The sequence below is a fragment of the Petromyzon marinus genome, chromosome 26 (genome assembly GCF_048934315.1).
Source record: "Petromyzon marinus isolate PM22_M1 ecotype Great Lakes invasive population chromosome 26, UKy_Petmar_22M1.pri1.0, whole genome shotgun sequence".
Taxonomy (NCBI): Eukaryota; Metazoa; Chordata; class Hyperoartia; order Petromyzontiformes; family Petromyzontidae; genus Petromyzon; species Petromyzon marinus.
Window position 1 is genome coordinate 12744957 of NC_133692.1, and position 26987 is coordinate 12771943.

The 26987-nt window shown below is 46.8% G+C and overlaps 1 protein-coding gene across 2 annotated transcripts in view; it reads right to left on the reverse strand.

Moving 5' to 3' along the window:
- The window catches only part of VWA3A (von Willebrand factor A domain containing 3A), a 137339-nt gene that overhangs the window by 21538 nt on the left and 88814 nt on the right, over window positions 1-26987 (reverse strand). For both annotated transcript variants that reach the window (XM_076069946.1, XM_076069945.1), the window contains exons 21-25: window positions 14524-14754; window positions 12428-12551; window positions 10032-10172; window positions 2048-2145; window positions 963-1115 (exon numbers count right to left, since the gene is read on the reverse strand). In XM_076069946.1, the coding sequence (XP_075926061.1) occupies window positions 963-1115; window positions 2048-2145; window positions 10032-10172; window positions 12428-12551; window positions 14524-14754 (747 nt within the window). The remainder of the gene's footprint in view (window positions 1-962; window positions 1116-2047; window positions 2146-10031; window positions 10173-12427; window positions 12552-14523; window positions 14755-26987) is intronic.

Consider the following 26987-nt stretch of genomic DNA (forward strand, 5'->3'; position numbering starts at 1 on the left):
GCTCAAATTGCAACTTATACTGCAAAGCAAACCAAAAATTCTACTTGCCAAAATAACGGAAAAAGAGGGCACATAATTACTCATTCCAGATATGACTGCATTTTAAGGCTGGACCCAACGGGCAAACGGAGTGCGATCACAAACGAGGCCGCGCTTAAAAAGGGAGCGCTCCGTGGAAGCGTAACGGATTCACGAGACTGGCAGTGGTGCAGTCACTGGGGTGGGAGTCGTGAGAGACATCGGGATCTGGCGGCACGCAGAAAGTCGGCATCGCCAACGCAAGATTCACGAGCGACAGAAGCCTAAAGTGTTACAGGCTTCTATTGCTCATTTGACAACTCTTCCGTTGGCAATAAAGACACAATTGAGAATATGATTTTCCCTTCATGTCTTATCTGTATTACTGTGTTTTTCCCAGTGTAATGTCGTTGTTCGTGATGGCGCATTTATAATGCTTGTTAAATTTTTTTCATTTTTATTCGAGATTTTAATTTAGTGTTTCTTGGGAAACAGTGTATTTTACCACTGGCACTTTTTAAGACCAAATATTGCACTTTTTCATTCTTTACTTAGCTCAAAGCCTTTAAAGATACATTTTATATTTGAAATTTGGAGCTTGCGTGTGTGTCTCTTCCCATGGTCGCGTGGATTTTTCTCCGGGCCCTCCGGTTTTTCCCTCCACATTTACAATAAATTTCACGCATTCAGAGTATTTGTCAGCTGCTATAAATGTCCACACGGCGATGATGAGCCCACTTCGTTGAAGCTGTCATTTGTGATCGCCAGGTCGCTTCTTAAAAAGAGCTACATAGCTCAGTGGGCCTTTCAAGGTAAAATAAAAATTAGTTTATATTTTTTTTTCAGGCCCACAGTAGTTGATTGTTTGGCGAGGCCCACAGAGGAATTGTTGTCCCTCTCTCTGTAGGGGAGGGCGGCGGAGGGAGCCGTTCACAGGCTCTTACATTGATGCGCACGCTGGGGAAGATGCTGCAGTACTTGGCGGAGATGCTCTTGCGAAGGGAGCGCACGACGGTCTGGCGGTGGTGGCAGTCCAGTCCCAACATGAGCCTCTCCACATCCAGACGTAGCTTCTTCAAACCAAACCTCTTGAGCCACTGAACAGGGGTTACGGTAGGGGGGGGGGTATATGGCGTAGATTAGAGCGAGGACAGATAGCAAAAGGGGTGAGAGATAACAGGGTGTGTGAGTGCAGAATGTGATTGGAAGCGCCAATGAAATTGACAAATAATGTTTTTATCTCAAACGCCACAGGAGTGCACAGTGTAACAAAGCACCTACTGCATTCCAAATGTATACACACGCTTGTAGATATGCTATTCGTGTCTCCAGATTGTAATGTGTACATATGACTTAAAGAAATATAAATTTGTGGCTATATTTTTCAGATTGTTGCTCATTTGTGAATGACATTCTTTGATACAATCTTTTTTTGAAGTTAGCAAAATCAGAATGTGTTTATTGTGGAGGAATCCGATGGGGTATAAAGCTCTTTAACGCAAATATCCGGTAGCATTTCACTTGTAAAAAAAAGGGAGGGGTGGTGGGAGCTGAAGGGGAGCGGTGGTGGGGGTGAAGGGGAGGGGTTGGTGAAGGGGAGGGGTATGGGGGGGGGGTGAAGGGCAGGGGTGGGGGTAAAGGGGAGGGGTGGAGGGTGAAGAGAAGGGGTGGGGGGGTGAAGAGGAGGGGTGGGGGGGTGAAGGGGAGGGTGGGTGGGTGAAGGAGAGGGGTGGGGGTGGATAAATGTCCGAATGAACGATTCAGGCATTGATTATTATCAGTTGGGCAATGATTATAAACATTGATTATAATTGAATGCCCAACTGGAAGAGAAGCCATGAAGGGATTCGGGGTTTGGTAATTTAGCTTCCTCCCTGCCCATTAATTTTGCACACTCAAATGGTCTAGAGCGGCTATTTTTTTACAATGTATCGACCCATACCTGCAACGATGGGAGGGCGTGCTGACAACGATGTTGTTTAAATGTTCTGCAGTTCTTGGAGCATGGGAGCGGCTCCACTGCTCTCACCTGGCTGGAGGAGAGAGCGTCCTCCCCTGGCGGGAGAGTGACGTCCGGGACGGCCTTCCTGACACTGCGGTTCTGCGCGTAGCTCTTGTACACAACGCCTGCTCCCGGCAACGTCACGTGTGGACACAATCACACTCACAATCACACACACAATCACATCAACCGTCATTCGCCACTAAGTGGCGGTGACGTCACCATGGCGCTTGTGCCAAGCTATGTGCACGTTGAGACCACGTGAAGTGTCGAACGCCCGCTGGCAGGAGGTCACGGGGGAAACCCAGGCACCATGGGTCGAATGACTGGGATGACTGGCCGATGCACCACCTGTGCCCCCTACTGTGCCAACTTTCTGTGTTTTAGCCGCCCGGCGCTCCACTCGTTGTTGTGAGCATCACTCCTGTGCTCTCTGTTGTTGTTGGAGGGTGACTGCCTACAACTGCCCAGTAGTGTCCTTCACAAACCTTCTCCACAGAAGCCGATCTTGACACCCCTGGTAGCAGTCATTGGCATGTCCACTCAGCTCCACATCCTCTTGTACCACATCACTCCATCTCTTTTCTAGCTCGTGTCGCGCCCATTTAGCCCCCTCTATCCGGCCGAACAAAAGCTGTTTAGGCACGCGGTGGCTGGGCATGTGGGCTACATGACCCAGCCAATGCTGCCGTGACTGCTGGAGTTCATCAATGGGACTTTGTCCAGATCTTTCAAGGATTTGTGAGCAGCTCACACAATCCAGCCTGGTTAAACCCAGGATGGATCGTAGGCAGGCCAGCCAAAATGTTTCTAACCGGCAAAGATGCTCCATTAGGGGAGTCCACGTTTCACAAGCATAGAGAAGGGAGGGAGGGCATGACTGTGGCCGAGAAGACCTGAAGCTTCGTGTGGAGCGACAGACCAGGTAGCTTCAACACAGCGTTACCCAACTGATGAAAAGATAATGCCGCTCAACTGATTCGGAGCGAGACCTCTGCTGTCAAACTGGAGCCGGTCATGAGCACACTGTGCAGGTATGGGAAACTTTCCACTCTCTCCACAACTGCCCCCTCACCAATTGGGAGATGCGGGGTTGGAGTGCCTGATGGTACAAAATACCCAGGCAGATGCTTAGTTTTGGTGGGGCTGATAGTAAGGCCCCACCTCTTAGTTGCATGCTCCAGGTTCAGCAGCAGCGCCTCCAACTCCTCCTCTGAGGAAGCAGCAATTACTAGATCATCGGCATACATAACATGGTTGACCAATAGGGAGCTATCCCTTGACTGCACCTGGACAGTCCTAAACCTCGCCCATTTCCCCTCGACATCAGGAATGAGGAACGATGCCAACCGCCGCTACAAGCGATGATGAAATTCTCGCTTGCAACTTTTAGCAGCTAGCTGAGACCAGGCCATTATGGGTGCGAATGGGGTCCTGCGTGTACACCCACCACCCGAGTGGAAGAATGGCAGGCTATCTTACAGATGACAAGTCGATGGTCAGTGCGCAGATCAGCTCCACGGTAGGTCCTTGTGTCAAGGACATGGGCCTGCATCTGCTGTTCCCATCACTATAGAGTCCAGCAGATGTTCTTGTTTGGACCCGGCATGCATCCATGATGTTATGTGAATGCGCCAATGCCGGAACAGCGTGTTGGTAATTACAAGCCCATGGGCTGCACAAAAGTCGAGCAGCCTCCTACCGTTGTTATTGAGCTGATATGACCCATGCCTTCCAATCACTCCAGACCAGGTGCCAGCATCATTACCAACTCGGGCATTAAAGTAACCCAAGAAGATGACTCTATCCCGAGGGGCCACTTTAGCTAGCACCTGCGACAGGAGGTGATAAAAGGCATCTGACTCATTGGCCTTGCCTGCATCTCTCCACTGATGTTTATCTTCGGTGAGGGCATAAGTAACTACGACCACCACTCCTCGCCTCTGGTTGATGGGAAGGCAAGCCCAAAGTAGCCTGGGGCTTACAGCTTCCCACACCTCACTGCCACGCTCCCACGCCCCCTTCATTCTATTGTTCAGAAGAAGAGCCACTCCCTGTTGTTTGGCAGTCTCCTGCCCCGAGTAGAGGACTGCCCACCCCTCATGTTGGCAGGAGCCAGAGCCGGTCCACCAGACCTCCTGAATTCCACAGAGATCCAGGTGGTACCGGTCCAGCTCCCAACAGAAGAGGGGCAGCCTCTCCTCCGCATTGAGCATTCGAACATTCCATGTGGCCACCCGCAGTGGATTTTTGCTGTTTCTGGAGGAAACCCGAGGGTAAGCATTCAATCTCCTGGCTCCGCCAAATGGGGTTTGGCCAGGAGACGTCATAGACGCCTGTCCCCCCGGGGCCTCCAGCACAAGCTTTGTTGGATATTGTTTTTGTGGTTTAGTGGTAATTCATTGAAGGTGGAGGGGTTACTAGCCCCTCGCATCAGTCCAGAGCCCCCTTTGGCCATTGTGGTGGCTACAAATGCCATGAGGGGAATGGCCAATCGAAATTGGCCCTCCCCCCATGGCACTGCTCACCACAGCGTTACCATCCGGCACCACTCACAATCACACACACACTCACACACACACAATCACACACACACAATCACACACACAAACACACAATCACACACAATCACACACACAATCACAATCCAATCCATTCAGAGGTTTTTTGGGTTAGATTGCGTAAATGTATCGCTAAACCCACCACCGCCCGACACAAATGTTGTGGGTTTACTCTCCAACACACAACCGGTGTTGTTTACTTGATAAACCTTACTAATTGGCTATCACATTCAAATTTACGAAATTAAACCCAAAAAACCTCGATTATGGATAATATTGGTCGGGAAAGCTTACATGTTAAACTGACAGAATCAGAATATTTGTTTATACTGGAGGAATCTGATGAGCTATACAGTTATTTTCCACAGATGTCCAGTAGGGGCATGGGGTAAGAACGTTACGAAAATAAACAATGTGCAGAGGAGTACTGCGGGGAGCCAACGAGGGGCAACCGCGGGAAGGGGGCCAAGCAAAAAGGGAGTGCCAGAAGGGCGAGAGAGGAGGGTAAGTAGACAGAGTGAGACGTCTGCTAGTGGGGGGAGCCAGGTAGAAGGAGGAGAGACAGGTAAAAGGGAGGAGCCCAGGCTAAGGGGATAAAAGGGGAACCTGGACGGAAGGGGAGGGGTTAGAGACAAAGGAGAGCCAGGAGAGAGCGAGGAGACAGGTAGCAGGTAGAAAGGCTCCTGGGCCGAGAGACAAAGGAGGCTACGGGTGGAAGGGTGCGAGGTAGCCTGGACGAAGGTCGAGGGAGTCGGGAGAGAGGGCTAAGAGACAGGGAGTAGTGAGTACCCGCGACGGAACTAAGAGTGCGGATGTTGGCATGAATAAACGGCAAGCAGCCCTGAATATTCAACCCTGGTCTCCGTCTGAGTCTACAATCCCACAGGGCATCACGAAGCACGACTCTACAAATGCAAAAACACGATAGGAATGCAAAGTATAGGAAAAGTAAACAAATTACTTTAAAAATATATACAAATAGAACTAAACGATTTTTTTCATCTTATCAGGTAAAGCCCACTGAGCTATTAGCATATTTTCCAGAAGCTCAACAAAGTGGCTCATCATGTGCAAATTTACAGCAGCAAACACATCTAAATAATCTAGATGCATCATTCTAAATGTGGAGGGAAAAACTGGAGGACCCGGAGAAAAAAATCTATGCGACCATGGGGAGAGAGACACGCAAACTCCAAATATACAGCAGGGGTCAAGGTCAGGATCAAACCCACGACCTCCTGCTTACCAGGCAAGGTAGTTAACATTTGGCCACTCCAGCACCCATGAGTAACTCCTCTATCATGTAGTCTGCTCTAGCTGCCACCCACTGTGTATATTAGGAAAAGCTTTGATGACCTTCGCTTAATTGACCTCCTGCATACCAGGTGAGGGAGATAACATCACACCAGACGGGAGCATTGCACACACCGTGCTGTGGTCTGGCCTCAATTAAGAGTGGCGTCTGTTACCTGCACAGTGACCCGTGCAGCCCCATGCTCGCAGAAGCTCCTCTTAAATCAGTTTTCAGCGTAAAAATAACATCTCGCGACCGTGGTGCCCATTAAATAAGAAAAAGTAAAAAACTATATAACTTCAAATTGCATGAGTACATCAATTCCCAAGCTTGCGAAAGGCAGTTTAAATAACAGCAACAACAGTCCCAGACCACACACTGCCAGCATCAGCGTATCTCAAGCCCTTTGCTGCCCACGTCAAAAACAATCTCACATCCTGAGCTCGTGGCTCTGACAAAACCGTGGGGGGGAGTATGACAAAAATGGCGACGTCATCTTGACATGCAAATTATATATGGGGGCACTGCAGTGGCGAGATGTTAACTCCCTCGTCTGGTATACAGGGGGTCGTGCATTTGATCAACCTTCTGCGTGTTCTCACCGTGGTCATGTGGATTTTTCTCCGGGCCCTCCGGTTTTTCCCTCCACATTTAGAAACACGCGTTTAACAGTTTTTGGGCTTTTGATTTAAAGCTTTCGTGACTGCAGTAATTCATATTCTTAGTTTTTTCGGTAAAGTCACGTTGAAGAGAAACAACAAAATAATAAAATATATATAAAACAATAAAAAATTCTCACGACGTTTCGACCATAACTCAAACGGTCGTCTTCAGGTGTGTTGGTTCGCATAAATGTATTTTTAAACGGCGCATTTATTTATTTATAAAAAACGTTAGCGCCACGCGCAACGATTTGGCAGTTTACCCAGGACTAGTCCATCTATATTCTGAAAAGAGGAGGGGGGAGACGAAATTTTTTATAATGTATGCTGTCTGAAAGCCACTGTAAGCGTGAACAATCAATTAAGACCTGAAATGGTTTATCAAATCTTTCCAATGATTGCTAAGATAGAATCCATCTTCTCGGTTGAAATTGTCTCTGTGCTTGTATATGTGGATAGCCTCATGAACGAATCTCTCATGGAAGCCAGATGGCTTACAAAGAACCTCTGTCTTGGAAAAGTCAATGGCATGTGAGCCTACTGAATTAGAACAATGATCTGCCACGGCCGAGGTGTTGGTCCTACCGTGTTTAAGGTCTGCTTTGTGTTCACGAATGCGGTCCGAGACATGGCGTTTGGTTTCTCCGATGTAACTACTACCACAGAGGCAACTTAGTTTGTAGACACCAGGGTATTGTATGTCCGGAATCACATCTTTTACAGACGGAACCAGATCACGGATTTTATGTAATGTGTTGAAACGGACCTGGATCTTGTGTTTATTCAAGATTTTGGAGATCTTTTTTGTGATCCCAGCAATGTAGGGTAAAGTGATGGTTTTGAAAGGCTCCTCAAGAGGGTTATTCTTCATGGTTTGAGTAATAGCTTTGCGGATTGTATAGTCGGAGTAACCATTAGCCCTAAGAGCTTGGTGTACGTGCTTGAGTTCACTGCTTATGTGTTCCTGGTCGGATATGCATTGGGCTCTATGATACAGAGTCTTGATGAGATAATTCTTCTGTGATGGATGGTGGTGGGAATCCGGTTTCAGATAAGCATCCGTATGGGTAGCTTTCCTGTAGAAAGAGTGGCTCATTGAACCATCAGGTCTCTTTTTAATTAGGACATCCAAAAAAGGTATCTTGCCATCTATTTCGACTTCCATGGTAAATCTGATGGCTGGGTGTATGGAATTGATGTGGTCGAAGAATTGGTCTAGAGCAAGCCGGCCATGTGGCCAGATGACAAAAGTGTCATCCACGTACCTCTTCCATAAGGTTGGCCGCAGAGTGGCAGTCTGGATGGCGTCAGTCTCAAATTTCTCCATGAAAATGTTAGCTATAACTGGAGAAAGGGGGGAGCCCATTGGGGTGCCCTCAGTTTGTTTGTAGAAAGTTCCATTCCAAGTGAAGTATGTAGTGGTTAAACAGTGTCTCACCAGGGGGGTACCTCAGTGTACCTCTGCGGTACAAAATTCTACTCACCTGGTATCGACAATCAAGGGTATTTCCCTGTCCCCAGATGACCTGCTTGTCAGTTTTGATGTAGTTTCCTTATTCACCAAGGTTCCTGTACCTGACACCATTGCAATCATTGAAGACTTGGTTCATCAAAGACTAAACACTGAGGTACCCCCCCTGGTGAGACACTGTTTAACCAATACATACTTCACTTGGAATGGAACTTTCTACAAACAACCTGAGGGCACCCCAATGGGCTCCCCCCTTTCTCCAGTTATAGCTAACATTTTCATGGAGAAATTTGAGACTGACGCCATCCAGACTGCCACTCTGCGGCCAACCTTATGGAAGAGGTATGTGGATGACACTTTTGTCATCTGGCCACATGGCCGGCCTGCTCTAGACCAATTCTTCGACCACATCAATTCCATACACCCAGCCATCAGATTTACCATGGAAGTCGAAATAGATGGCAAGATACCTTTTTTGGATGTCCTAATTAAAAAGAGACCCGATGGTTCAATGAGCCACTCTGTCTACAGGAAAGCTACCCATACGGATGCTTATCTGAAACCGGATTCCCACCACCATCCATCACAGAAGAATTATCTCATCAAGACTCTGTATCATAGAGCCCAATGCATATCCGACCAGGAACACATAAGCAGTGAACTCAAGCACGTACACCAAGCTCTTAGGGCTAATGGTTACTCCGACTATACAATCCGCAAAGCTATCACTCAAACCATGAAGAAGAACCCTCTTGAGGAGCCTTTCAAAACCATCACTTTACCCTACATTGCTGGGATCACAAAAAAGATCTCCAAAATCTTGAATAAACACAAGATCCAGGTCCGTTTCAACACATTACATAAAATCCGTGATCTGGTTCCGTCTGTAAAAGATGTGATTCCGGACATACAATACCCTGGTGTCTACAAACTAAGTTGCCTCTGTGGTAGTAGTTACATTGGAGAAACCAAACGCCATGTCTCGGACCGCATTCGTGAACACAAAGCAGACCTTAAACACGGTAGGACCAACACCTCGGCCGTGGCAGATCATTGTTCTAATTCAGTAGGCTCACATGCCATTGACTTTTCCAAGACAGAGGTTCTTTGTAAGCCATCTGGCTTCCATGAGAGATTCGTTCATGAGGCTATCCACATATACAAGCACAGAGACAATTTCAACCGAGAAGATGGATTCTATCTTAGCAATCATTGGAAAGATTTGATAAACCATTTCAGGTCTTAATTGATTGTTCACGCTTACAGTGGCTTTCAGACAGCATACATTATAAAAAATTTCGTCTCCCCCCTCCTCTTTTCAGAATATAGATGGACTAGTCCTGGGTAAACTGCCAAATCGTTGCGCGTGGCGCTAACGTTCTTTATAAATAAATAAATGCGCCGTTTAAAAATACATTTATGCGAACCAACACACCTGAAGACGACCGTTTGAGTTATGGTCGAAACGTCGTGAGAATTTTTTATTGTTTTATATATATTTTATTATTTTGTTGTTTCTCTTCAACGTGACTTTACCGAAAAAACTAAGAATATAGTTTTTGGGCTGCTATAAATTTCCACGTGATAAGCCACTTTGTTGAGTTATCATTTGTGATAGCCAGGTCGCTTCTGAAAAGTGCTACATAGATCAGTGGGGCCTTACCTAATAAAAAAGAGAGATTTAATAAAAAAAATAGAATAGATGCTGGTTTTCTTGCTGGCTTTTGCTGCTGTGCATGTTATCATTTATGTACAACAGTTGGCCAAAAAGGGTTACGTACATGATGACCTTCGCAAATGACGACCAAGTTTACGATTTACTTTTTTAGATTTTGCTCTGACCACTTCAGCTGTTACGAACGACTGAAATATCAGGGGATGTGCGCGTGGATGACGAACGCTGTGAGTAATGGCAGGCGGAGTTTCGACCGAGACGAGGCGTAGTAACGAGACGTGGATGCGAACCAGTGTTAAATCCACTCGGCCATTCGGCTCAGCGCCCCCCCCCCATGCTGGCACTCACCTACGTGGTTTCCATCCTCCGTGTAGAATGCACTGTGGGACGTGGAGCCACAGAAGCGTCTACCACCTCCTCCTCCTGACCCCCTCCTCCTCCTGGGTCTATCAGCAGAGGCCCCTTTTCTGGGTGGGCACTCTGGGGGGCCTAAACACACAGAAAGAGATCCGTCCCCCGTAATAGGCTTGACAGACTGTTGTGGAGCAGAACCTATGAAGGCCGGCACAGCACACGAGGTGGTGGGTGACCAGCATCACCCCTGGCCGCCTTTGTCTCCCCAGTGGCAATGTTTACGCACTGCACCAGGAACTAATTTTAGGCCGAGTCAACCTAGGGGAGGCCCGGGTTCAGATAACCGTCACCGATGTTGGCCATAAGCGGGAATTGGTCTCGGGTTTCCGGGTTGGTGGTGAAGTCTGCAAACCAGTGTCATCGCTCCCCACACACACACTTATCCCCACATAACAAGACAAAGATCCTCCATTGTATCAACAGACTGTTGGGGTAAGTGCTGTTAGCAAGCACCTATGGAGGCCGACACAGCATATGAAAGCGGTGGGTGGCCAGCACCACACCAGTGCTGATGTTTACACACCGCACCAGGTACTCATTTGAGGCTGAGTCGACCTAGGGGAGGAGGCCCAGGGCCAGTTCAGATAATCGTCACCGGTGTTAGCCGTGAGCGGGAATCTAACTCGGGTCGCCGGGTTCATAGTACAGCGTGCCAACCAACGCACTCCCGCACCACACGCACGTGCATAGTCATTAAAGCAGCTTGGCAAATGCAATGGATAGCATTGCATGCCTACAAACAGATTGGCATTGTTAAAAATCCCACACTCAAATCGACACTGGACAGTGCCCAGGTCAGCTGGCAATGCTATAGTATGAAAAATAAGACTAGAATTTACCCTTTCTGGGAATAAAATAGGTGTTAATATGTTCAAACACCAAATAGAAAGCTTTTGTAAAGAATCAAGTCTTCATTAACCACACGTACTTGTGGTGAACATGCAAACAAACACGCTCAGAAAATATAGGAATTGTCTTTGAAACTGATCGGCCGACACCAGAGACGGCCTTCTTTATGGCCTAGTCTCACCACCAGTGTCACACCAGAGAATGCTTTGTCAGCAGTTTCAGTTTAGTTTCATTTATTATGATTTACCCTGTGAGCCATTCGGCTCTTGATTTGGGTTCAACCGCAACAAACAAATTCCACATTCATGTGAAGGGGTTCCTTCCATGTTGCTGGCCTGGTCCCAGCGCTGCCTCCCGGCCTTCGCTTGAAAAGCCACACTTCACAGCAGTCCCGGGATATTGACCGTGGACCGTACACGTGCAAGATGAAAGTACCGCCCGCCTGCAAGTGCACACTCATGCCGCCGCTCGCAAAAGAGCCCCACAAGAGCGAACTCGAGGGCACTTGGTCTGCTCTTGATGCGTCGACCAGACATGTCCGAAGAGGGGTGCCACGGTGGTGAGAGTATCAGCAGCAATGTGGTGTTTGTGGTGGTGGGAGTATCAGTGCGGTGTTTGTGGTGGTGGGAGTATCAGTGCGGTGTTTGTGGTGGTGAGAGTATCAGTGCGGTGTTTGTGGTGGTGAGAGTATCAGTGCGGTGTTTGTGGTGGTGGGAGTATCAGTGCGGTGTTTGTGGTGGTGGGAGTATCAGTGCGGTGTTTGTGGTGGTGGGAGTATCAGTGCGGTGTTTGTGGTGGTGAGAGTATCAGTGCGGTAATAAAGTATTAAAGCTTTCGTGACTGCATAAAATTACTCATTGTTTTTTTCGGTAAAGTCACGTATGTAGAAATACAATAAAATTATATTAAAACAAAAAACAATCACGACGTTTCGATTACAACGCAAGCGATCTTCATCAGGTGTCAAGAACAAATCACGGAGGTAAATACAACAAAAAGATGAGAGACGAGAATTCAACAAACCTGAAAAAACATTATGCTGGTATGTGCAATCCAAAGGTTGAACACGAAATTTAACACTCTTCTGAAATTCGTGGTCTGCCAGGAAGTGTCTAACTGTGTTGTTGGCCTAACTGGATGTGCTTCACATGTTTTTTCAGGTTTGTTGATTCTCGTCTCTCATCTTTTTGTTGTATTTACCTCCGTGATTTGTTCTTGACACCTGATGAAGATCGCTTGTGTTGTGATCGAAACGTCGTGATTGTTTTTTGTTTTAATATAATTTTATTGTATTTCTACATACGTGACTTTACCGAAAAAACCAATGAGTATCAGTGCGGTGTTTGTGGTGGTGAGAGTATCAGTGCGGTGTTTGTGGTGGTGACAGTATCAGTGCGGTGTTTGTGGTGGTGACAGTAGCAGTGCGGTGTTTGTGGTGGTGAGAGTGAGCGCCAGCAGCAGTGGTGTGTGGCGTGACGCACGTGCCGGGATGACAGCGCGGGCGCTTGCTGGCCGCCACGCCCCCACGAGAGGGCCTCCAGAGCCAGGCTCCTCCCTGCCAGAGCCACCTCCAGCACCAACTCCAGCGCCACCGTCTCGCGCAGCCTGCACACGACAGCCAGGGCGCAACGTCTCTCGCTTGAGGCCCCGCATTTAAAGAAGTCGGCCTGAAGATGATTGTATTCTGACGGTACTGTAATGCCATTCGCCAAGAGATGTATTTGTGATAAAATGTCCTCCGTCGAAGCAAAAGCCCCCCATCGCTAACGAAGCACAATGGGTGCAACTGAAGAGTCCAGTTGTACGCCATCATAATTGTTGAACTGTTGAAAAACGTGCGTCCGTTTCCAATGCAAGCGGATAATATCATAATCGGAATATTTATTTACGCACTACAGGAGGAGGAATTCGACGAGCTATAAAGCTCTTTTTTCAGATATCCAGTCAGGGGTACGAAGTCAACGTTACAACAAACAATACATAAAAATAGCAGTAGTGCAAAGTACAAGAGAGGTAAACAAATCACCCAAACAAATACAACACCAAACCATCCCTATCCTACCAGGCAAAGCCCACTGAGGTATTAACTTAATGTTTCAGAAGCGACTTCGCCACAAATGATTGCTCAACAAAGTGGCCCATCTTTTGGACATTAATAACAGCAATATAATCTAAATAATATCAATGCATATTTCCAAATGCGGAGGGAAAAACCGGAGGGCCCAGAGAAAAAAAATCCACATGACCAATGGAAGAGAGACACGCAAACTTAAAATATACAGCAAGAGTCAGGGTTGGGATCGAACCCACGAACTCCTGCATACCAGGCGAGGTAGTTAACATCCCGCCACACCAGCACCCATGAGTAACTCGTCTATCGTGTATTCTGCTCTAACTCCCACCCACTGTGTATATTAGGAAAGGCTGTGATGCACTTTGCTTAATTGACCTCCTGCATACCAGGAGTGGGAGATAACATCACACCAGATGGGAGCATTGCACACACAGAGACTACGCTGTGGTCTGGCTTCAATTAAGAGTGGCGTGTCATCTGCACAGTGATCCGTGCAGCCCCATGTGATGACTCGGAGGCCTGACGTGCATGCTCAAAGAAGCTTCCTTTAAATCAGTTTTCAGAGTAAAAATGACAAGACACTGGCAAATACCACCATAAAACATCCTCACCATGCATTTTCTTCTTGTTTTGTACGGCTGCTAATGTTAGATGCAGAGCCAACGACTACAATTTCACATTCAGGTGCCCAAGCCAGCAGATAAGCACGTCAGAAGCAGCAGCGGGTTAATGCATCATCATCATCATCACCGTGATGTCTCCTTCGTGTGTTTGGATCGGGCTATTGTGTCATCCTATGTCCACACATCTCCTCTCATGTTCTAATGCTATGATCCATTTTGTTTTTGGGTAAGCCGAAGTGGTTGTTTTACGCCACAATTCTTATCGTGAACCCTTCACCCTATCTGACAGAATTTGTCACACTTTGCAAAGATTATATTTAGAGGTGCTAATGTACTGATCAAATTCTTACCAATTAATATCTCCTTCTCACCAGATTTAAAATCAACGTATCGTCTTATTTTGTACGGCTAATGTTGATGCAGAGCAAGGACTACAATTTAATATTCAGGTGGTCAAGCCAGATAACGGCATCAGTAGCATCGGAGTAGTGGTATCACTGTGATGTCTCCTTCGTATCTGTGGATTGGGACATTGCGTCGTTATACATTGTACGGTCTGTTCTGTATGTTCTGGATGACCGCAGTTGCACACTGTGTGAGTCGGTGAGTGGGTGAGTTGTTGTGACCTGCAGTATGGTGAGTGGGTGAGTTCTTGTGACCTGCAGTGTGGGGAATGGATGAATTTTTGTGACCTGCAGCGTGGTGAGTGGCTGGGTGAGTTGTGACCTGCAATGTGGTGAGTGGGTGAGTTGTTGTGACCTGCAGTGTGTGTCAATGAGATGACACAGTCAGGTCTGGTAGACTAAGCATTCAACGTGGATTGGGGAAACCAGTAAAGTGAGTGCGTAACAAGCTGGTGTGTTCAGTGCGAGGAACGTACCACCCTGGCAAGAGAGAGAGCCGTGGGCCTTGGCTGCGAGAGCCGGGCAGGGCTGCGCTGTTCCCTGAGGGCCAGCATCTTCTTGTCCTCTATAGCCGCCACTCTCTCCACACCTGCCCCTGTATCGGTTTCTCTCTCAGCTGCCGATCTCTCCTCCTGCCCCCCCTCCCCCTCCTCGTCCGAGAGGGGGCGGCCTGCACGCTGCTTGAGGCTCTTTATGAGTTCACCGCACTGGACAGGGGATAGGAAGAGGCATCACACACTGGGCAGAGGATAGAAACAGACATCACACACTGGGAAGGGGATAGGAAGACATCACACACTGGGCAGGGGATAGGAAGAGACATCACACACTGGGCAGGGGATAGGAAGAGACATCACACACTGGGCAGGGGATATGAAGAGACATCACACACTGGGCAGGGGATAGGAAGAGACATCACACACTGGGCAGGGGATAGGAAGACATCACACACTGGGCAGGGGATAGGAAGAGACATCGAGCAACAGCTGTGAAATATTACATTTGCAAGTCAACGGCTGTTCGCAATATAATCATCATCAGACTCCAAGCTGCTATTATCATATCATCTCTGCCATTACAATTATCACATTTCTACACATGGCCATCATCACATTATTATGCATGGCATTTATTACACCTGCCACCAACTGTCACTCTCCTTGCTAAATATATACAAATGCAACAAGAAGTAACATGATGTTTTTTTTGGACTGTCTTTTCTTTAAAAGTTAAAAAATAAATGTGCACAGTTTGCGGTGATCACGTCCTGTGTGGCAACACTGATGATATAACATTCACAATAATTGAAGGATCGCAAAACATGAATAACCTTATCTTAAAATGTTAATTTAAGGGGCAGATGTGACGAAAACAAGCTTGAAAAAAATGTGTAACTAAAAACCACAAAAGCTTTCAGCAAAATTATTTAGCGTGTTATTTGTATGAACTGAAGTTACATATTCCACCAGGCAAGGTTCATTTGAACAAAGATGTGTGTACCAGATCGAACTGCGTGGTAATACTTGTCCTTTTTTTTCAAATTAGTTCTGCAGGTATAGTTGATCATCGATCATTCGGCACCCACGCGATTTATCCGGAAACTTCCAACATTATCCGGCGGTCCCGGGCCGATCCGGCAAAACCGCTCAAAAGGGCTGTAACCCAGTCGGGCGATTGGCACCGCGTGCGTGACAAAAAGTAGGTTTGTTTGATATCAGTGTTAAATATTATATACACTACATACAACTTAAACAATAAAATACTGCACGTATATACATCACCCCATGCAGAGTCTTCGAGATTGGAGTGGTAAATATGGCACAGTAAATAGAGTATTTTTTTACAGGATATTTATTTCTGTCTATTTGTATGTTTATTTATGCCAATTTTACATAGTATACTAAAACACAAAAAAACATAACACCTAAAAACATGTCATACAAGAATGTGCAAATTATAAGTGATTTGAAATAACGATGATGATGTAGTGATTATCTGGCGTTTTAGCAAATCCGGCACGCCCTCCCCTCCCTCGAAGCCACTGGAGAATCGATCTGCAATTTACAAATAAAAATTGGGATTGGATCTCAGAAGTAGTTCTGTGACATCTGCTTTCGTAGGCTGCTCCCTAACACGTGGGTGGAGGGGTTGCACTGCCCTACCAGAGACCTGCATGGACTCGTCATCTGATGACACCAATAGCAAGGTCAGAATAAAAGCAGTGATAAAGACAAAAATTGCTTTCGCGCAAGAAGAGGTTAATTATTGAGCAAACCAATCTTATATATAAAAGTATCCGCGTACGCGCTTGCGAGGGATTTGCCTCTCGAACGGTGGCCTTTATATCCAAAAAAAAATGCTAGGCAGCACGCCCTAAGCCCCGCAATGAGAATAGGCTATTCCGTTTTCTCATCCGTAAACTTTAAAGTAGTTTAATTAACAAATTCGTGGCATTTTTATTTTAATTATTTACTTATTGAAACAACATCGACCGTACCAACTGACAATTGCCGCGGGGGGGGAGGGGGGCGGACTCTGCCAAGTGATGCGCGTTTAACATACAATAAATATACATATAACGCTGCGGATTTTTCTTCACAGTCTCATGTCCTCTTCGCCCCCCCCCCAACACCATGCGTGCAGTTACTGCTATAACGTCCTTAGATATTAATATTATTAAAGCGCTTACATAGTATTATTATGGCTCGGGCGGGGGAATGCTGGGGTGAGGTAGCGGCCCAGCCCGCAGCCTGGCAATGTCTCACCTCCTCCGGCTTGCCAATCTAGACGAGGCCGCGGGCTCTGCACTGGACTAGGCGTCACCACGCCAATGTTAAGTACAATGTTACGGGTAGGAACCTCCTGGTTACACCAGCCCACAGGGGATTATTGTGTCCGTCCGTCGTGCATCCAAAAATGGGAGGGGTGGGGCTGGGTGGAGAGGGGAGGGTGGGGAGGGGCTGGGTGGGGAGGGTGGCGCTGGGTGGGGAGGGTGGGGAGGGACTGGGTGGGGAGGGACTGGGTGGGGGGTGGGAGGGGTGGGGCTGGGTGGGGAGGGGCTGGTCACCCCGTGGTGCCCTTATACAACTCAACGTTTAACCTACTCACGCCGGCTTGTGCCCACCCTCACAGTCGGGCATATTGTGTGGAATACACCACGCCGCCATTGACCCTGGCCATTGACCGAGCACCACAACGTTCCTACCAGCTCCCTCCGCAGGAATGTGTTATTGAATCTTTCGCTAACAACTCAGGTTTATTGATTACTATTATTAAACAAATACGTTTACAAATATTACAAACATTATGTTTGTGTGCAGATAACAACTCTGCTTCATTGTTTACTATTATGAAACTTTTCGATTTAAAGCTTTCGTGACTGCAATGATTCATCTTCTTTGGTTCTTTCGGTAAAGTCACGTAGAATGAGAATAAAATAATAAATTGATAAAATAAAATAACACAATAATATTCTCACGACGTTTCGGCCACAACACAAGCGGCCTTCATCAGGTGAAGGGACGAGACTGTCTGGTACCAGACACGTAGAATGAGAATAAAATAATAAATTGATAAAATAAAATAACACAATAATATTCTCACGACGTTTCGGCCACAACACAAGCGGCCTTATTATTTTATTCTCATTCTACGTGACTTTACCGAAAGAACCAAAGAATATTATGAAACTAATAAGTTGCCTAATAATACAATTATGTTTGTGAGCAAACAACTACATTTTCATTATGAGGTTGCTAAATATTTACTTTTTTGGTGCGTTTTTATGACGCTGCGATGGTGTACTGCCAGTCTGTGCTGTGGACTGCTGCCTGCTGATTCATTCACGTCAGTGCACTGCCACTACACTGTTCATTTTGCTTTTGCCCATTATGGGTGTATGCCAGTCTATAATCTGTTGGCTGCTCTTACCTCACTAAGTGTACTGCCAGCCTTTCATGTACACTGAATCCTGCTTTTTCAGCTGCTGCCTGTATTGCCAGCTTTTAATGTCCACTGTAGCAATTATTATGTCATTGAGTCGGCGTACTGGCAGTCTATCTACACTGTAGCCTGCTTTTCAACTTACCTGTACGTACTGCTGCTATTTTATGGACACTTTTTTCTGCTTATATCTTCTATGTATTTCTATTGCTTCGATTGCTCACGTCCCGCTATTTACTGATATGTAGTGCTGCGATGCTGATAACTGTGCCATCATCGGGGATTGCTGTGCACGTCCATGTGTGTGTGTGTCGATGTGTGTGTTTCAGTCATATGTGTGTACGTGTAGGTCCATGCGTCTGTGTGTAAGTCCATGTGTGTGTATCAGTCGCTGTATGTGTGTTAGTCCATGTGTGTGCATGGCTCCATGTCAGTGTGTAAGTCAATGTGCGTTTCTGTCTATGTGTGTCAGTCAATGTGTGTGTGTACATTCATGTGTATGTGTGTGTCAGTCCATATGTGTGTGTAAGTCTATACATATGTGCGTGTCACTCGATGTCTGTGTGTAAGTCAATGTGTGTGTGTGAGTTGATATGTGTGTGTGTGCTGATCGATGCCCGGGTGCGATCAAGGGATGGCTCCCTATTGCTCAACCACGTTATGTATGCCGATGATTTGGTAATAGCTGCTCATTCAGAGGAGGAGTTGGAGACGCTGCTGCTGAGACTGGAGCGTGCCACTAAGAGATGGCGCCTTACCATCAGCCCCACCAAAACTAAGCACCTGGCTGGGTATTTTGTACCATCGGACACTCCACCCCCACAACTCCCAATCGGTGATGGGGCAGTTGTGGAGAGAGTGGAGAGTTTCCCATACCTGGGCAGTGTGCTTATGACTGGCTCCAGTTTAACAGCAGAGGTCTCACTCCGAATCAGTCGAGCGGCAATATATTTTCATCGGTTGCGTAACGCTGTGTGGAAGCTACCTGGTCTGTCGCTCCGCACTAAGCTTCAGGTCTTCTCGGCCACAGTCATTCCCTCCCTTCTCTACGCTTGCGAAACGTGGACCCCCCTAATGGAACATCTTTGCCGGTTAGAAACATTTAGGCTGGCCTGCCTACGATCCATCCTGGGTTTAACCAGACTGGATTGTGTGAGGAGCTCACAAATCCTTGAAAGATCTGGGCAAGGTCCCATCGGTGAGCTCCTCCGGCGGGCAAGGCTGCGATGGCTGGGTCATGTAGCCCGCATGCCCAGCCACCGCATGCCGAAACAGCTTTTGTTCGGCCGGATTGAGGGGGCAAAGCGGGCGCGGCACGGGCTAGAGAAGAGATGCAGTGATGTGGTACAGGAGGACGTGGAGCTGAGTGGACTTGCCGATGACTGGTACCAGCAGTGTCAAGATCGGCCTCTGTGGAGGAGGCTCGTGAAGGATGCTACTGGGCAGTTGGAGGTAGTCGCCCTCCAACAACAACGGAGGGCGGAGGAGCGACGCTCACAACAACGAGCGGAGCGCCGGGTGGCTAAAGCACAGCAGGTTGGCACAGTAGGGGCACAGGTGGTGCATCAGCCAGTCATCTCAGTCAGTCGACCCGTGGCACCTGGGTCTGCCCCGTGACCTCCTGCCAGCGGGCGTTCGACACTTCACGTGGCCTCAGGGTGCACATAGCCTGGCACAAGTGTCGTGGTGACGTCACCTCCACTTAGTGGCGAATGGCGGTTGTTGTTGTTAGTCCATGTGTGTGCTTTATTGACCTGCTCAAGACCTATGATACCATCAGTAGGCCTGGGCTCTGGGTTGCTCTTCGTGCTTTCGGAGTCCCTGACCCTCTGCTTACAATCTTAAGGACCTTCATGATGGTGAGCGGCCCCACATCAAACTACGTGCCTGTGAGTCAGAGCCATTCCCTCTACACCTTGGGGTGCGACAGGGATGTCCTCTGCCTCCCACATTCTTTTACATATATTTGGACCACGTTAAGCCTTCAATGCCTGTACCGGAAGAATTCCCATCTGGTACAGATACAATGGGAGGCTGATCGATGCCCGGGTGCGGTCAAGGGATGGCTCCCTATTGCTCAACCACGTTATGTATGCCGATGATCTAGTAATTCATGCTCACTCAGAAGAGGAGTTGGACGCGCTGCTGCTGAATCTGGAGCTTGCCACTAAGAGGTGGGGCCTTACGATCAGCCCCACCAAAACTAAGCACCTGCCTGGGTATTTTGTACAATCCACCCCCACAACTCACAATTGGTGATGGCCCAGTTGTGGAGAGAGTGCAGGTTTCCCATACCTGCCCAGTGTGCTCATGACCGGCTCTGGTTTAACACCAGAGGTCTCACTCTGGTGTCATCGGCTGCGTAACACTGTGTGGAAGCTACCTGGTCTCTCGCTCCGCACGAAGCTCCAGGTCTTCTCGCCCATGGTCATTCCCTCCCTTCTCTACGCTTGCGAAACTTGGACCCCCCCTAATGCAACATCTTCGCCGGTTACAAACATTTAGACTGGCCTGCCTACGATCCATCCTGGGTTTAACCAGGCTGGATTGTGTGATGAGCTCACAAATCCTTGAAAGATCTGGACAAAGTCCCATTCGTGACCTCCTACGGCAGGCAAGGCTGCGTTGGCTGGGCCATGTAGCCCGCATGCCCAGCCACCGCATGCCTAAACGCTTTTTGTTCCGCCGGATCAAGGGGGCTAAACGGGCGCGGCATAGGCTAGAGAAGAGATGGAGTGATGTGGTACAGGATGATGTGGAGCTGAGTGGACTTGTCGATGACTGCTACCAGCGGTGTCAAGATCGGCCTCTGTGGAGGAGCCTCGTGAAGGACGCTGCTGGCCAGTTGGAGGCAGTTACCCTCCAACAACAACTGAGGGCGGAGGAGCGACGCTCAGAACAACGAGCGGAGCGCCGGGTGGCTGAAGCACAGCAAGTTAGCATGGTACAGGGCACAGGTGGTGCATCAGCCAGTCATCTCAGTCAGTCGACCCGTGGCACCTGGGTCTGCCTTGTGACCTCCTGCCAGCGGGCGTTCGACACTTCACGTGGCCTCAAGGTGTACATAGCCTGCCACAAGCGTCGTGGTGATATCAACTCCACTTAGTGACGAATGGCGGTTGTTGTTGTTGTTGAGTCTATGTATGTATCAGTCGATTTGTGTGTGTAACTACATGTGTGTCTCTAAAGTCGATGTCTGTGTGTGTGAGTCCATATTTGTTTGTGTGCGTGTAAGTCGATGGGTTTCTATGTGTGTGGGTCGATGTCTGTGTGTAAGTTGATGTGTGTGTGTGTCTTTTTCGCCCGGGCAACGCCGGCTACTTACCGCTAGTGTATTCATAATATCTCCACGTGATTTGCTCGTTAGTTTCAATGTAGTCTCTTTGTTTACCAAAATTATTTGTTTACCAAAGTTCCTGTGCCTGACATCATTGCAATCATTGAAGATTTAGTCCAACAAGGACTGAATGCTGATGTACCGGCCCTGGTGAGACACTGCCTCACCAACACTTATTTCACCTGGAATGGAACTTTCTACAAACAAGTTGAAGGTACCCCAGAGGGTTCTCCTTTATCTCCAGTTGTAGCCAATGTTTTAATGGAAAATTGAGACAGATGCCATCCAGGCATCCACTCTACGTCCGTCCTTGTGAAAGAGGTACGTAGATGACACGTTCGTCATCTGGCCACATGGCCGACCAGCTCTGAACCAATTCCTCAACCACATCAATTCCATACACCAGCCATTAAATTCACCATGGAGGTGGAAAAGGACAGCAAGCTACCATTCTTGGATGTTCTAATCGAAAAGAGACCAGATGGCTCAATGGGACACTCTGTCTACAGGAAAGCCACCCATACGAATGCATATATAAAACCTGACTCCCACCACCATCCATCGCATAAGAATTCCCTCATCAAAACTCTACACCATAGAGCTCGATGTATTTCCGACCGTCATCACCTCGCCAGTGAACTGGAACACGTACACCAAGCTCTCAAGATGAATGGATATTCAGACTACATAATCTGTAAAGCTATCACCCCAAACGTTAGAAAACAACCATCTGAGGACACAATCAAAACCATCATCTTGCCATACATAGCAGGGGTCACTAAAAAGATTTCCAAAATCATGAGCAAACACAAGATCCAGGTTCGATTTAACACAGTACATAAAATTCGTGATCTGATCCCGTCTGTGAAGGATGTGATTCCTGACATGCAATACCCCGGCGTCTACAAACTAAGCTGTGTCTGCGGTAGTAGTTACATTGGGGAAACTAAGCACATGTCTCGGACCGTGTTTGTGAACATAAGGCAGATCTGAAACACGGTAGGACCAATACCTCGGCCGTGGCTGATCATTGTTTTAATGCGGTGGGCTCACACGAAATTGATTTCTCTAAGACGAAGGTACTTTGCAAGCCCACTGGCTATCAACAAAGATTCGTTCATGATGCCATCCATATATACAGACACAATTTCAACCGAGAAGATGGGGACAAACTGAGCAATCATTGGAAGGACGTTATCAACCAGTTTAAGTCATAACTGGCTATGATGTTCCCATTCTACCACTTCCTGATGTTAGTTGTGCTTTACGCCCATCTCACACACTTTCACAGGATTCACACCAACACAGCCACTCCGCGCGCCGACTACACTCCGGTTGCGGCTCTGGGATTTTTTCATTAACATGCTCTCTCATTAACATGCTAATTCTCACCTGGCAGCCCTTTGATTGGTGGAAAATCAACCACCGTTGGGTTGGCTGCCCACCACTTGCATTAACATTGGCTGCTGACATTTGGGCTATGCCCATTTCAAGCCCTTATAAATAGTTTGCCTTTGGAATGTAACCCCCCTTTTCCTGAAGACGACCGCTTGTGTTGCGATCGAAACATCGTTGTTTTTTTGTTATTTTCTTTGAACCTATCTACGTGACTTTACCGAAAGACCCAAAGAATATGAATTCCTGCGATCACGAAAGCTTTAAGTCAAGATTTAAGTGTTATTTAGACAATGGTCAGCTAGTTTTGGAATATCTTCTTGTAAACCTGTCTTCTTTACCAGTGTAGCAAGCAATTTAAGTGACTTGTCAACTGGAACCTTAGTGAACAGAGAAATTACATAAAAACTTACCAAAATATCATGAGGGTTAAGTTTCATATCTTTAATCACATTCACAAGATGTTCTGAATTTCTTATAAATGAAGATGTCCTTCCGATGTAGGGCTGTATTTGTTTCGTTACATATTTTGCTAATGTATATGTGGCAAAGCCTATTGTACTTACTATGGGTCGTAATGGGATACCGATTTTATGAATTTTTGGTAGCCCATACAATATTGGTGCTTTTGAGGCCCGTGGCTTAATTTGGTATTGCTCAGTCTTGGGGAATAATGCATTTTCAATTATTACAGAAGTCTTGTGTTCTAAAGTATTGGTTGGATCTCGTTTAATTTTAATATAGGTATCTTCCTCCAGTAAATCTTAAATTTGATTATCATAATCTGATCGGGACATCACTACAGTAGTACAGCCTTCATCAGCTGCCATAAATTGAATTTCTTTATTTAATCGAAGCTCTCTTGAGTCTTTGCTTCACCAAAGCTAATATTCATTTTTGATATTTTGCTGTTCTCAATTATTTTGGCAACCTCGTGTCTAGTCTTCTCTGCCTCGTTATGTGGAAGATGTCTTAGAGCCAGTATTTTCAGGTAGGGGGGGCAACCCCTCCAGCAACAAAAAATGATAGGAATTGTTAGTAATTACGGTAATGGCGCAGCCATCGATCGAGGGTCGACTTCAAACCGTGTGTGATCGGCATCGCGCTCGCTGAAGGTGAATTCCTTCAGGGAAGTCGTGTACTGGATACGCAACTTCGCACAATTCTGTGGGTCACTTATAACTGCTTTGCCGTTACTTATTGCCTATTATGGACTTCGATTGGATCATTGGGGGGGCACGTACCACCCCACCCCCACTGGCTCTGCCAGTACTTACAGCTGGAATTCACTAAACAACAAATGTGCCTCAAATTATTTTGCACAAAGCGTTGTTCTGTTACACCGATATTCACTGCTCACTTGAGACTTAGAGGAAGCTCCGATAAAAGTACATTTTAAGGATGTATGTACGTTGAACTTCTTTCGCCAACCGTGAGAATCGGAGGTGTAGCACTCTTGCCTCTCCGGTCGGGTGACTTGCTCAGCGGTAGAGTGAGCGGCACGCAATAGTATGGTGGCGATTTCACATCTTGTTTGCGGGTTCACTAAACCCGTTATCCTTCCGGGGATCGATAAGATTAGTACCAATTTGTTGGGAAGTCAACAGCTGTCTTATGGATAGACTTTCCCACACCATGGGAATGTGGAATTTCCACAACTAGCTCAGGGCTGTAAACAGGAGATAGTGACCGCCTCAATGCTCATTTGAGCAGGAAATCACGCTGACTGGATGTACAAAGACAAAGATCCCCCATATATCCTCAACAGACTATTTATTACTGTTAGCGAACACCGGCATGGCACACGAGGGGGTGGGTGGTCAGCATCACGCCCAGCTGCCTCTGTCTCCCGAATGGCGATGATTACAAACCGCGCCGGGTACTCATTTCAGGCCAAGTCAACATAGGGGAGGCCCAGGGATCGGTTCGGATAATTCTCAACAGTGTTGGTGGCCGTGAGCGAGAATCAAACCCGGGTTGCAGTTAGTGTGCGAATCGCTACACTACTGCTCCCCACACATTCACTCACCTGCCACTCTTGTAATAATAACGTCGCTCAATTCAAGAAAACGTGTCATCTCTTATTTACGACAAACTCTGATGGTGATGTGATTATTGTTGGGCCATTCGATGGGGCTGTGATCAGCGATTGTGCGAACAACAACAACAAAAATAACATGGAGCGAGGTTCGTAGCGCAGCGCAGGGGTCACCAAACTACGGCCCGCGGGCCGTGTCCGGCCCGCGACGTCAGTCCATCAGGCCCGCCGACGGTACTTGAATTTGGTTGATAAAACGTATGGAACACGAGACGTTGTGATACAATTTAAATATGTTTAGAATAGTAGGAGATCTTCATGCGTGCAGAGACCTCCTGACTGCTATGTTCCTTAAATTTACTATTTTAAATTTTAAATTATTGTATCTAGATTTTCTTGTTTATTGTAATGTTTTCTTATTTCGCGCCATCCCAAGTACTTTCCCGGCTCGTGGTAGCTCCGCCTACGCTCTGACGTTACCATGGTTTCCATGGCAACACACACAAACACGCATCTTTCCCGCCCCCAGATTTTCCAGCTGTCAACACAGGTCCGACGCTCCAGAAATATTTATTATGCGGCCCGCGCTCGTCATTCTTTCAGTTATCCGGCCCACTGTGAAAAAAGTTTGGTGACCCCTGGCACAGCGTAACGCTAACCGCTGCACTTGAATTAATGTGCTCTCTTTCCAAATTGAAATTTTCCTCAATCTTTCACAAATTACACTGTCATGCATTTCACCGCGAAATGCCATCATCACAGTCACAACGTGCGCCAATATTATCCATAATCAAGGTTTTTTGGATGAGATCGCATAATAAAAATGCGTTGCTAAACCTGCCACAAACCCGACACAGGCAATTAGTAAGGGGTTTGCCATGTAAACAAAACGTGGCGCCAATTCGTTACCGGTACAGCACACACCGGGTGTGTGTTGGAGAGTACACCCACGACAACATTTACAATTATAGTGTAGTGTATAGTGTAGTGTATAGTGTATTGTATAGTGTAGTGTGTAGTGTAGTGTGTAGTGTATAGTGTGGTGTATAGTATAGTGCATAGTGTAGTGTATAGTGTAGTGTATAGTGTAGTATACTAGTTCAGCACTAACCGGTTGTGTGTTCGAGAGTAAACCCCACTACAACATTTACTATTATAATGTAGTGTATATTATAGTTTAGTGTAGTGTATAGTGTAGTGTATAATGTAGTGTATAGTGTAGTGTATAGTGTTATGTATAGTGTAGTGTATAGTGTATAGTAGTGCAGTGTATAGTGTATAGTATAGTGCATAGTGTAGTATACTAGTTCAGCACTAACTGGTTGTGTGTTCGAGAGTAAACCCCACTACAACATTTACTATTATAGTGTAGTGTATAGTGTAGTGTATGTATAGTGAAGTGTATAGTGTAGCCATCATGTGTAAAAGGTGTATAGTGTGGTGTATAGTATAGTGTATAGTGTAGTGTATAGTGTAGTATACTAGTTCAGCACCTATGTGAAAGGCCACCCCAAAGAGGGATTTGCTGTAAAATGTCAACAATACAGTTAGTTGATCATCGATTATCCGGCTTCCAACATTATCCAGCGGTCCCGGGCCAAGTGAGAAATAAACCGCTCCAAAGGCATAAACTCAGTGTGGCGATCAGCTCCGTGTGCGTTAAACAAAAAGTAGCTATGCTTGATTTCAGTCATATTATATACAGTACATTATACACTACATACAACAACTTAAATAATGAACATTTTGCACGTATATACATTTTAATCGAACATTTCGTGCTTTCGGATGCGCTTCTGCGGCCGTCTGGGACGCTCTTCCTTCTGATATTATAGAAGCCACTGGAGCCATGCACTTTCAAATCATCTAGTTTGTTGTCCTTCCCCCACACCTCCGATTAGCGCGGTTGGCTACGTACGGTGTGAAAGAAGTTCAACGTACATAGTTTGAAAAAACGCCTCTCCCATCATCACCACTGCCTCAACTCTAGCGCCTGCATTGCTCCTGGGTCCCTATCTTTAGAGAGCGTCTGGAGATTCAGTCACATTGAGATCCTTTATAACCACGGCTTGTTTCGTGCTGTAGTTATCAGCTGCAGGAAATTGGATTTCCACCCATTGCCCCCTTTGCTGTGCTCAGCATGTTAAATGTTTTTTTGTTCATGATGATGATAACAAAAAACAATTTTGGTTTGAAAAAAAGTTTTGATATTTGAAAGCTGTTTCACT